Source organism: Pan paniscus, chromosome 10 (genome assembly GCF_029289425.2).
Source record: "Pan paniscus chromosome 10, NHGRI_mPanPan1-v2.0_pri, whole genome shotgun sequence".
Classification (NCBI taxonomy): Eukaryota; Metazoa; Chordata; class Mammalia; order Primates; family Hominidae; genus Pan; species Pan paniscus.
The window spans coordinates 75,025,920-75,038,622 of NC_073259.2; the positions used below are offsets into that span (position 1 = coordinate 75,025,920).

Here is a 12,703-nt window from a genome sequence, read left to right on the forward strand (position 1 = left end):
AAATTACTGCAAAAATTAATGACAGTAGAAAAGAGGACTACCACTAACAAACCAGGATCCTGGGCTTACAGGGGTTAAGGAGATCTAACCACAAGGAGAAAAAAAAAGTTCTAAATTTGCCTTCATTAAAGACTAATTTTAGGTCTTTGGCTAATTAAATGAATACATTGTTTATGCTCCATACACTTTCGGCCCGAGTCTTGGAAAATACGTGAAACTTCCAAGAATTAAAGTTTCCATTAACGCAAGTGCCAAAATCAGGAGGCTTGACCTGTGGGAAAAAGCACATTTGTCTTCGCTGGCTCCTTTTCAAAAAGCTATAGATGTTTATTGTATAACCTTTTTTGTGCGCAAATGCTGTTTTATCATTCAGACCCATCTAGACAGAGGAAGAAGCTGCAACATTTCAGAAAGCAACCAATTACTGAGGACCGAATGACCTGGCCTTATCAGCGCTGAAGTGTTAACGGCCGTCCCTGTTTGGGGTAAAATTTCTTCATTGGGAGCCAGTCAGTGGTTCTTTTTTTCTTTCTTTTCCTTAAGGGGCCGGGGGTGGTGGGGGGCAGTCGCTGTTTTGAGGTGTGTGTGTGTTTAATTCCCTGAGAACTGGCTTTGGCTGGTGAAGAAATAGTTTACTATAGTGGGTTTCAGAACATCTTCCACCTGTATCTCTCCTAGCAGGTGTAAATTTAATGTAAATAATTGTGTGTGCCCACAGCTTGAACGCTTTGGAAGAATATTTTCTGACCTCTCTGCTTTTATTCAGTCCGAAGTAGCCCAGTTATCATGAAGTAGCCCAGTTATCTACCTAGATTACAAAATAAAATTAAAATTAAATCTCCTTACGTCAGTGAACTTGGACTCAGAAAGTTCTCTCCCCTGAGCAGAGAGCCTTTTAAAGACTTGTGTGTCACGCTGGCGGCAGGGGGTCGCGGCTACTGGAAAGGAGCTGGCTCTGCAGGTCCCGCCCTCCCCCGGGTCGTCCCTCCCTCTGGCCTGCTCCCTACCTCCCGGGGACTTGCGCTCGCCCCCTCCCCGCCCGCCCCCTACTCCGCGACAACGTCGGCTTCCGAGGTCTGGCGTGCGTCAAAGCCCTAACTGGGAGGCTGATTTGTGGAGCATCGCCCCCCCCCGCCCCCCCAGTTCCTCCTCCTTCCACTGAAGTGGCCAAGGGAGTTGAGCTGAGCAGGGGGAGGGGAAGATCTACACCCATCCCCCTTCCTCTAGCCCTCCCTGCGTTTAGATTCAGTTGCACCTTTTATTATTTTAACTCTTCTCCTTAGGACACGCAGCCCCCAATTTGTCCCTCCGGCCTGGGCGGCCCCTGGTCCCGCGCGCCAGCATGGGAGAGCGAGGGACCTGCCCGCGGCCCGCCGGCGTGTGCAAGGAGGTCCAGCCGCCGCGCCCGCTACCCGGAGTCTGTAAGTTTCAAAGCCGCTCCGGGGGAGGGGAGGGGGGAGGCTGTCCGTGTTCCCGTAAATGATTTAAAATGCAAAACACCGCAGAGGCTTGCAGTGATGGATGGACTTTTCGGGGCACACTCCCTACTGCAACCCGCAGGCTGTTGTCTTGGGTTTTTTCCCCCCCGCACCTTGTATATTTGATTCCTTCGTTGTAAAAAAAAAAAAAAAAAAAAAAAAAAAAAGTTTTCAATTTATATTATGATTTCCACAGGAACCTTTTTAACTCTTTTTAGATGCAACTCATACTTCTTTCGCATTTAAAATAATTCTTATAACTTATAAATTCTATAGCACACCACTAATTATAATTTTGTCAGAGTACACGTTATTTAGACTGCGCAAGGAGTCATGGCCTTTGCTTACTTCTAAAAATAACGGAGGAAGAATTTTCTCTCTTTACTTTTAATATTGCTACATCATCTAAGTACTTTAATAAGTAGATCGTGCACCCAACTGGTCTTAATCTTCATGACTGACGCCACGTGCTGTAGCCTTGCACTAATTTACAGACGCGGTTAATCGCAGAGAATTATCTTTGAGCCTGCTGTTTACCGGAAGGCTCCTGGTTTTGTTTAACTAAGGCTATGTCCATATGTACTCAGAATAAGAAAAATTGAAACAGTTCTTTTTATTAAAACCAAGTAATTTTTCTGAGATCCCAGAACTGAAGCACAAGCTAGATTCATGTTTGGGTTAGTAAAAATCACATTTTTGGTTTTGCATGTCACCTCGCACATGTACAGACATATCCTTGAATACAAGGACCCAAGAGATGAGGATAGGGTGGGTTTTTAAGTTTTTAATGAATGTTTCCCTCGTGCAGGAGGACGGGTGTCCAGGGACGGAGAGGCAGGTGAGAGGGAGGTGGCTAAGCTGGCTATGGTGACAGGACGATGTTGGCCAGAAAGAGTATCATCCCGGAGGAGTATGTGCTGGCGCGCATCGCCGCAGAGAACCTGCGCAAGCCGCGCATCCGAGACCGCCTCCCCAAAGCCCGCTTCATCGCCAAGAGCGGGGCCTGCAACCTGGCGCATAAGAACATCCGTGAGCAAGGACGCTTTCTACAGGACATCTTCACCACCTTGGTGGACCTGAAATGGCGCCACACGCTGGTCATCTTTACCATGTCCTTCCTCTGCAGCTGGCTGCTCTTCGCTATCATGTGGTGGCTGGTGGCCTTTGCCCATGGGGACATCTATGCTTACATGGAGAAAAGTGGAATGGAGAAAAGTGGTTTGGAGTCCACTGTGTGTGTGACTAATGTCAGGTAAGAATGTAGTGGGATGAGGCAGGGGTTGAAAACAGTAGAGAAAAAATGTCAAAATGCCCTTTCTCTTATCATTCTGTTATTTAATTGAAAGTGAAATAAAGGGTTTGTTTTAGAATCTTCAGAAACAAAAAAGCACAATAAAGAACAAAACCTAACACAGTAAGTATTTTTTAAATGCAGCTTTATGGAGAAGAGTCTCTGAAAACCTGAGCTTCAGTCCTTTGGACTAGCCTTGAAAATGTTATACCAGTTATCAAAAAAAAATTGTAATTCAAAGGATTACACAGAGTGCTTTACTCCAAAAGCGCACACATTGAGTTCAGTATGATAAAGCTGTTGTCCATAGTTTCAGTGCCCACAGGTAAATATCTCTGATCAACAAAAAATATTGTGCTAGTGGACATTTTTCTATGACTCTTCTAACCCATGACATTTTCAGAAATAATAAGAAAAAAATGGGAAGGCCCTAGGGGGAGAGTGTCCTAGATTAAAAATCTACTAAAAAATGAAATAAATATCATCCCTTCTTTATCAAGATTATCACAACATAGCTGATTGCTTGCACTGGATTCAGAAATTAAAAGTTATGCTAAGATTCAGAACTAGAAATTGCTAATTTTTAATGACAATTAGTCCAAAATTTTATGGAAGGGGTTATATAGAAGCAATTTAATTTTGTACACTTCTTTCAAAGTTTAAATAGAATAGGGACAAGATAGTTCTTAGATTACCTAACTTTGGCTTCTTTCTCATATCATAAGTATCTCAAAGACAGGTAAATTGAATTTGATTTCAGTGATTCACCTCTCTTACTTTCACATGGTTTAAGAACATTTAGTTGAGGTGATTTGTTTCTTTGTTTTTTTCGGGGGGAGGTGGAAAGAGATAAATTATATCAATTACCAAGATGTTCACTGTGAAGCAAAAGAGTAGTAATAATACTGGAAAATTTTCCAAAACATTTTTAAAAGAACATTTTAAATTCACATAATTCACAAAGCAAAGAAACTTGAAAAAGCATTATGATACCGGGAAACTGTAAAGAATGGGACCTCTAGTGACCCTGAAACCTTATTAAGCTAGCATATCACTGCAGAAAGTGGACCCCAGACTGTGAACTTGTCCACCCTTCCATTTGCTAAGTAACTACAATGCCAGCCTTTCAAGGAGGAAGGCAGCATTAGTGCGCAGAGATCACACACCACAGATTTCAGCTCAAATTCTGAGCAGCAAAAACTGTATTGAATTGATCTATTGCTTTTAATATTGATTAGATATTATTTTCTTTTTTCAAACTTCTCACAAACTGTTGTCTCAAAGAAAATGCAGCTGGAAAACATAGATCATCAGTATACCAGATATAAAGAAAACACAATACTTAAAATATCCATTAAAACGTTCAATAGATACTCTAAGAACAAATATCATTATCTATAATATATATCTTTAAGAAACTTACTGGCACTGATAATTGGTGAATCATTTTCATATCAAAATAAATTTTTAATCTAAATTATATGATACTGATAAAAAGCGAAAAAAGAAATGGTAACAGCAAACCTTAAAAATCTTCATTCTCTCCCAATGAGAATGTAAAAGGTGACTAATAATAATTCTAATTCTTTGCATTTTTCCCTTTGTGAATTCAATGTCCAACCATATCACTAAAATTGGAAACAACATTTTTCATTGAATATTCACCAGTATTTCCAAATAATGTTTGACCATTCTTCTTTTAGGGTGACTCATTTTCTCCTCCATGTATTTTCTCCTGCAAGGAGTCTCTTTGACTCCATTTAATATGAGTCAAAAAATAGACCAATATATTTCCTCTTTCTCGATATTATCCAGCCTACCTCTTTCTGTAACAGAACAAAGAAACAGCTAAACACTTTTATCTCTTGAGATTGTTTAGCATAGCAAGTGTCAGTAAAAAGCTGGGTCTTGTACCATATGTAATATTTAGAATTCATCAACAATATACAAAATGTGGCTCATGAATAGTCTCTTAAACCATTAAAACAAACTATTTGGGATATTTATCATTAGACTGCTCTCTGAGGTATGGATACATTATCAGAAATCAGTGTTGTATCCATACCCCTTCTCTGGGGTCCATTTTTATTCTTGCCATGTTTTGGGGCTATACCAGATATCTTTTTGTGGGTAGTTAGTGCAATAGGCAATTACTGTAGTTTTCCATGAATCATTTTAGCAACAAAAGAGAAAGGCAACTTTCGCACTTCACTTAAAAGCTAATCAAAAGAATAATCCATGTATTCTTGCTTATCCCTCATAATTTTCTACCAAAGTGCACTGTATATACCAAGTACTCAAATGTTTAAACATTTTTCTCACCTGCTGTCTGTAGCATTAATAAATAGGTAATACTTTGAGAGATTGCTAATGTGTAGGCTTGTCTTCTATAAAGTTAGAGAAGTTTGAAATTGGGGTTGGGGGCAAAGATAGAACTAATATTGTTTCCATGAAGAAGCCACAGCAGTACTCGTTGTGAAATTAAGTGTTATAAATTGATAATAACAAATGTGGTGCTTCCCATATGGGAGTAAATCAGAATCCCCTGAGAACTTTTCAAAAGCATCTTACCCAGATCCAACCTCAGCCTACCAAATCAATGTCTATTCACTAAGATAGGGAGTAGATGTGCAATTTGAAAAAGCTTCCCAAGAAAATCCTACAACTTCTTGGTTCCTTCCCTCTGCTTCTTTCTCAGGATTAGGCCAAAGTGAGAAAATTCAAGTTAGTATAATATTAATTACAGGTATACCTTAGAGATATTGCAGTTTTGGTTCCAGACCATTGCAATAAAGCAAATATCACAATAAAGACAGTTACACAAACCTTTTGTTTCCCAGTGCATATAAAACATTTATATTATATTGTAATCTAGTAAGTGTGTAATACCATTATGGCTGAAAAATGTACATATCTCAATTCAAAAAATATTTTAATGCTAAAAAATGCTAATGATCTTCTGAGCCTTCTGCAAGATGTGGTCTTTTTGCTGGTGGAGGGGCTAGCCTCGATATTGATGGCTGCTGATTGATCTGGGTAGTGGTTGCTCAAGGTTGGGGTGGCTGTGGCAACTTCTTAAAATATGACAATGAAGAGTTTGCTGCATCAATTGACTTTTCTTTTCACAAAAGATTTATCTGTAATGTGTGATGCTGTTTGATAACATTTTACCCACAGTAGAACTTCTTTCAAAACTGGAGTTAATCTTCTCAAAACCTGCCACTGCTTTATCAACTAAATTTATGTAATCTTCTGAATTCTTTGTTGTCATTTCAACAGTGTTCACAGCATCTTCACCAAGAGTAGATTCCATCTCAAGAAACCACTTTCGTTGCTTGTCCAGAAGAAGCAACTCCTCATTCATCCAAGTTTTATCATGAGATTGCAGCAATTCAGTCACATCTTCAGAATGCCCTTGTAATTCTAATTCTCTTGCTATTTCTACCACATGTGCAGTGACTCCCTCCACTGAAGTATTGAACCCCTCAAACTCATTCATGAGAATTAGAATCAACTTCTTCCCAACTCCTGTTAATGTTAATATTCTGACCTCCTCCCATGAATCACAAATGTTCTTAATGGCATCTAGAATGGTGAATCCTTTCCAGATGGTTTTAAATTTACTTTGCCCAGCTCCATCACAGGACTCACTATCTATGTCAGCAATAGCCTTATGAAATGTAAATTTCTTAATAGGCCTTGAAAGTCGAAATTACTCCCTGACTCATGGCTGTAGAATGGATGTTGTGTTAATAGGCATAAAAACAGCAATTAACTCCTTCTACATCTCCATCAGAGCACTTGAGTGACTAGGAGCATTGTCAATGGGCAGTAATATTTTGGAGGAATCTTTTTTTCTGAGCAGTAAGTCTCAGCAGTGGGCTTCAAATATTTAATAAATCATGCTGCAGACAGATATGCTGTCCTCTAGCCTTTATAGTTCTACTTATAGAGCATAGGCAGAGTCAATTTAGCATAGTACTTTGGGGCTCTAGGATTTTCAGAGTGATCAATGACCATTGGCTTCAACTTGATGTTACCAGCTGCATTAGTTCCTAACAAGAGTTAGCCTGAACTTTGATGCTTTGAAGCCAGGCATTGACTTCTATCTAGCTATGAAAGTCCTGGGTAACATCTTCTTCCAATAGAAGGCTGTTTCATTTTCAACACTGAAAATCTGTTGTTTAGTGCAGCCACCTTTACTAATTTTCTTAGCTGGATCTTTTGGATAACTTGCTGCAGCTCCTCCATCAGTACTTGGTGCTTCACCTAGCACTTTTCTGTTTTGAAGGTGGCTTCTTTTCTTAAGCCTCCTGAACCAATCTCTTCTAGCTTTAAACTTTTCTTTTGCAGCTTCCTCACCTCTCATCCTTCATAGAATTGAAGAGAGTTAGGGCCTTGCTCTAATTCAGGCTTTGGCTTAGGGGAATGTTGTGACCTAGTTGGTCTTTTATCCAGACCACTCAAATTTTCTGCATCTCAGCAATGAGGCTATTTTGCTGTCTTATCATTTGTGTCTTCACTGGAGTAGCACTTTGAATTTTTTTCAAAATTTTTTCTTTCCATTGTTCACAACTTGGCTGTTTGGCACAACAGGCCTAAACTTTGGCCTATCGTGGCTTTTGACTTGCCTTCCTCACCAGCTTAATCATTTTTGCTTTTGATTTAAAGTGAGAGACAGCGAATATTTCCTTTACTCGAACACTTAGTGTTCTTTGTAGGGCTATTAACTGACCTAATTTCAATAGTGCTGTGTCTCAGGGAATAGGAAATCCTGATGAAAGGGGAAGAAACAAGGGAACAGCTGGTCAGTGGAGGACTCAGAACACACATTTATCGATTGTTTGCCATCTTATATGGGCATGGCTCATGGTGCCCCAAACTGGGGGTTCCCAATCCTTGGGCTGCAGACCAGTACTAGTCTGTGGCCTGTTAGAAAGCAGGCCACATAGCAGGAGGTGAGCAGCGGGGGAGCAAACATTACCTCCTGAGCTCTGCCTCCTGTCACATCAGTGGGGGCATTCGATTCTCATAGGAGTGTGAACCCTACGGTGAACTGCGAAGGTGAGGGATCTAGGCCGCGGGCTCCTTGTAAGAATCTAATTCCTGATGATCTGAGGTGGAACAGTTTCATCTCGAAACCATTTCCCCCCCAACACACCCCCCAGTATTGTCTTCTACAAAACCAGTCCCTGTTGCCAAAAAGGCTGGGGACTGCTGCCCTAAACAATTACAATAATGACATCAAATATCACTAATCACACATCATGGTAACTGATGTAATAATAATGAAAAAGTTTGAAATCTTGTGAGAATTACCAAAATGTGACACACAGACACAAAGTGAGCACATGTTTTGAAAAAATTGTGCTAATAGACTGGCTGGATGAAGGTTGCCACAGACCTTCAATTTATAAAAATGCGGTATCTGCAAAATACATTACAGCAGAGTAGAATAAAATAAGGCATATCTGTATGTGACCTTGACACAGTCATTTACTAGTTTCTGCCCCTAGTTCTCCCTTTAATCATTTCAGTATTCTCCAGAACACCTAGAGTAGTGCTCCCCAACCTTTTTGGAGCCAGGGACTGGTTTTGCGGAACGCCAATTTTTCCACTGAGGGGGGTGGGGGATGGGGATGGTGTGGGGATAAAACTGTCCCACCTCAGATCATGAGGCATTAGATTCTCATAAGGAGGGATAACCTATATCTCCCACATGTGCAATTCACAATAAGGTTCGCTATACTATGAGAATCCAGTGCCTCCACTAACCTGACTGGAGGCAGAGCTCTGGCGGTAATGCTGGCTTACCCACTACTCACCTCCTGCTGTGTGGCCTGGTTCCTGACAAGCCATGGACCAGCACTGGTCCCTGGCCTGGCCGGGGGGCGGGGGTTGGGGACCCCTGACTTAACAAAATTAGATCATTAAGACACTTTTCTTTCCAAATGGAAAACCACTCCCTTCTATTGAAAATACTAGTTGTTTGGAATAATGTGTTTTATACTAGTTTTTTTTAGCACTGTGCTATTTCTATATGAGACACAAAATAAGTATTAGCTAGTGAATATGATTTTAAAGATTATAAATAATAAATTCACTCAGTACTCAGTACCTTCCATATGACTCAAGTCTCCTAAACATAGATACGCAATAAATAATAAACATCTACCTGGTAGAAAGTTTTACAAAGTAAACTGTGCCTTTGTGAAAGTGAAGTATTTCACAAGGTAAAATATGCATATATATGAAAATATATTAATCTTTTACACAATTAGGCCCATCACTATGTGACCTATGAAACATTAATAGAATGTTAATAGAATTAGGCCTTAGCTTAAAGGAACTTAATTAATAGAATGTTAATCTCCAGAAGTCTGGAGGTAGATGCATGCAAGAGAGAGAGAGACTGTTCTAAACACAGTTTAGAATTAGGCATTTTACAAGTTTAAGTTGGCTAGTCTTTCTGCAAGCATTTAATAGTCTTTGGCGGAAGAAAATGAAAAGCTCAGCTTGGCATATTTCATTATTCAAAATGTGACCTGATGGTGTTCTTTTCTGATATCATTCCTCACAGGTCTTTCACTTCTGCTTTTCTCTTCTCCATTGAAGTTCAAGTTACCATTGGGTTTGGAGGGAGGATGATGACAGAGGAATGCCCTTTGGCCATCACGGTTTTGATTCTCCAGAATATTGTGGGTTTGATCATCAATGCAGTCATGTTAGGCTGCATTTTCATGAAAACAGCTCAGGCTCACAGAAGGGCAGAAACTTTGATTTTCAGCCGCCATGCTGTGATTGCCGTCCGAAATGGCAAGCTGTGCTTCATGTTCCGAGTGGGTGACCTGAGGAAAAGCATGATCATTAGTGCCTCTGTGCGCATCCAGGTGGTCAAGAAAACAACTACACCTGAAGGGGAGGTGGTTCCTATTCACCAACTGGACATTCCTGTTGATAACCCAATCGAGAGCAATAACATTTTTCTGGTGGCCCCTTTGATCATCTGCCATGTGATTGACAAGCGCAGTCCCCTGTATGACATCTCAGCAACTGACCTGGCCAACCAAGACTTGGAGGTCATAGTTATTCTGGAAGGAGTGGTTGAAACTACTGGCATCACCACACAAGCACGAACCTCCTACATTGCTGAGGAGATCCAATGGGGCCACCGCTTTGTGTCCATTGTGACTGAGGAAGAAGGAGTGTATTCTGTGGATTACTCCAAATTTGGCAACACTGTTAAAGTAGCTGCTCCACGGTGCAGTGCCCGAGAGCTGGATGAGAAACCTTCCATCCTTATTCAGACCCTCCAAAAGAGTGAACTGTCTCATCAAAATTCTCTGAGGAAGCGCAACTCCATGAGAAGAAACAATTCCATGAGGAGGAACAATTCTATCCGAAGGAACAATTCTTCCCTCATGGTACCAAAGGTGCAATTTATGACTCCAGAAGGAAATCAAAACACATCGGAATCATGACAACAAGATAACCCCAAGACAGTCTTTTATCAAGTTTTGATGGTTTATGCCAGGCACTGCCAGACTGAACCAGAGCTGGAACACAATAATGTGTCCTTCTACATTTTATTACACTAAATGATATTCATATTCAAGCAACAGCACTTTCTGTAGTAATAAAAAGTAACACACCAAGTGGAGGATTCATGGCTTACGCTTGTTTCATACATGTAGAATTCGCAGTGACATACTTAAGTTATGTGCAGGGGTGGGTATGCTCTTGTTTCTCTCAATTTGAAACACAAGAATTACACTAATAGTAACAGGCCTTGAGCACAAAATTTGGTCAAGAAATGAGTCTGTTTGAAATGCTTAGTTGGTGAAACCCAGATCGCTGTGTTACTAATGATCACTCTGGAAATGCAAATAGAATAGGAGGGGAAAAAACAAAATCATGTTAATGCGTTTTGTACATCAGCCTTCTCCTCTCTCCATGATAACTGCATTTGGTAGGAAGCCTGAGGCAAAAACTGCGTAAGTGGATCTGTTTGTAAGTGGATTCAGTTCATTCGTTTTGTCTGTCGGTGACTCCTGAAGGTTTCCTGGTCCATCTCATTGCAGCCTGTTGGGCAGAGCTGGACAAGGTGTCTTTGGAGGAAAGCTAAGTCTTGTCTCATTTAGGACTGGGTTCCCCACAGTGACAGTCACTTCCTTCAGCATCTCACTTCTTCTTTTAGAATCCCCACAGGGAAATACTGTATTGAATATTTTATTAAAACATTTTCTTTGTACTCACTGTAGTTTTGTGATTCCTCTTTCACAAAATCATCCCAAGTTAAAACTCAAGATGTTTTTAGAGCCATGTAAAAGAGATGTCAAAGTGATAACACTCACTCTGAGATTCCTCTCTCTCAAGTCTGTTTGCTCCAAAACTAGCTTTTTTTTGCTTTGTTTTGATTTTATTTCAGGTTTTAAAATGTCCTCTTGGTTTTTCAATCTAAGCCTGACATACCATAAAAATCCTATAAGCTTTTTTTTTTAATCTTCAATCTCCCATCTTAAAACTATACTTCCTTCCCAGTAGTATCTGAATTTAGGCTTGGCATTTATAGATTTAGCATCATCTCATTTGCTAAAGTGAGATTTTCTATCAAAGCTTCATTTAAGCATATTTAGTGTCTGCTTCTTCCAGGAAGGGATGAGACAGGAGAGAGAAGTACTAGGTTAATAAACTATATATGGTTTTATTCTTACATTTTATAGCTAAACATCAGAAAGCTGAGCTATTGTGAAATCTTTCACACAGATTTGGGGGTTTGTATTTATGAACATTGAAATAGGTAATTATGAAATGTTCTATCTTAAGACTCATGATTCCAACCAGGTGAACAGAAACTGTTTATCAGGTCATTGAGTTAATCATTCCTGAAAGGGTTCTAACTGTTCCTCTGAACTCCAGACTCACAGATCAAACAGGCATCTGAGGCTCCACTTGGAGATTGAACAAGCATTTCAAACTTACTAGGTCTAAAACCAAATACTTCATTCTCACTCACAAAAGCTGCCCTCCTCCCAGTCTTTCTTCCAATCACTCAGGCATCAAGCCATGACCTGGAAGTCATTCTTGCTGCCTCTTTCATACCCTACATGCCATCCATTAGCAATTACCTCTCGGCTCTGCCTTCAAAATATATCCAGAATATGACCAATTCTCTTTACTCCACCACTTCCTTCATAGTCCAAGCAAGGATACTGTATATATGCATGCATCTGTACCAATTGTTTGAATATTAAAACATTTCTGTCTAGGTTGCTGAAGACTATCTTAATAAAACTTAACCCAACAGCAACTACGGGGGTGGATATCGGACCTCAAAGTAGTAGCCCAACTTTGTAGAGGTGACACAGGCTGTGCAGCAGGTGATGTCAGGACATAGTGGAGCTGAGATGCAAAATTTTTGAGTCCAGGGTCTAGAGAATTCCCTGGCACCAGGGGCAAAGCTAGCTATGGAGTACGGGAAGTTCCCCCAGCCACCTTCCAGCTGCAACTAAACGCTGAGTGTCAAGGACCTAATGACTGTCAATACAATGGGCATGTCAATGAAAGGTTATGAGGGGCTCCCTATGTCAAGCTGTGGCTCAGACAGGGACATCATTTAGCTAGAGACAGCCACACCAAACAAAAGGTTCTATCAACAATTTCTAAAAGTCTGAAAATGTTTTAGAGAGTATTAAAATGATTTTCTGACCTATTTTTGCTAAAACATATTTCACTGGGTAAGCAATTTTGAGAACTACATAGTTTTAGAAGATAAGACGGACTCTGTACATATATATGTGTACATGTATGATTTTGACTCACATATTGTGTTTAAATATTATTTTATATTCAGTATTTTGGTTCTCTGCTTCTACCCTTTCTTCCACCTCCATAATTCATACAGCAGCCACAATATTTTTTTAAATCACAAGTC

At 40.2% G+C, this 12,703-nt stretch overlaps 1 protein-coding gene across 2 annotated transcripts; it reads left to right on the top strand.

Moving 5' to 3' along the window:
* Positions 1-356: 356 nt before the first annotated feature.
* Positions 357-11,020, top strand: KCNJ8 (potassium inwardly rectifying channel subfamily J member 8). 2 transcript variants are annotated; one of them, XM_008954327.6, is made up of 4 exons: positions 357-485; positions 1,284-1,421; positions 2,287-2,730; positions 9,350-11,020. In XM_008954327.6, exons 3-4 carry the CDS (start codon positions 2,357-2,359, stop codon positions 10,248-10,250), a joined length of 1,275 nt encoding a protein of 424 aa, XP_008952575.1. In that variant the 5' UTR covers positions 357-485; positions 1,284-1,421; positions 2,287-2,356; the 3' UTR covers positions 10,251-11,020. The 2 variants fall into 2 exon arrangements, with proteins under 2 accessions (XP_008952575.1, XP_063449238.1); XM_063593168.1 differs by lacking the exon at positions 357-485 and adding an exon at positions 565-961.
* The last annotated feature ends 1,683 nt before the right edge of the window (positions 11,021-12,703 follow it).

Coding starts and splice junctions, on each gene's coding strand:
- KCNJ8 (XM_008954327.6), top strand. CDS start 2,357: ATGTTGGCCAGAAAGAGTATCATCCCGGAGGAGTATGTGCTGGCGCGC. Junction 2,731..9,349: donor GTGTGTGTGACTAATGTCAG/GTAAGAATGTAG, acceptor CATTCCTCACAG/GTCTTTCACTTCTGCTTTTC.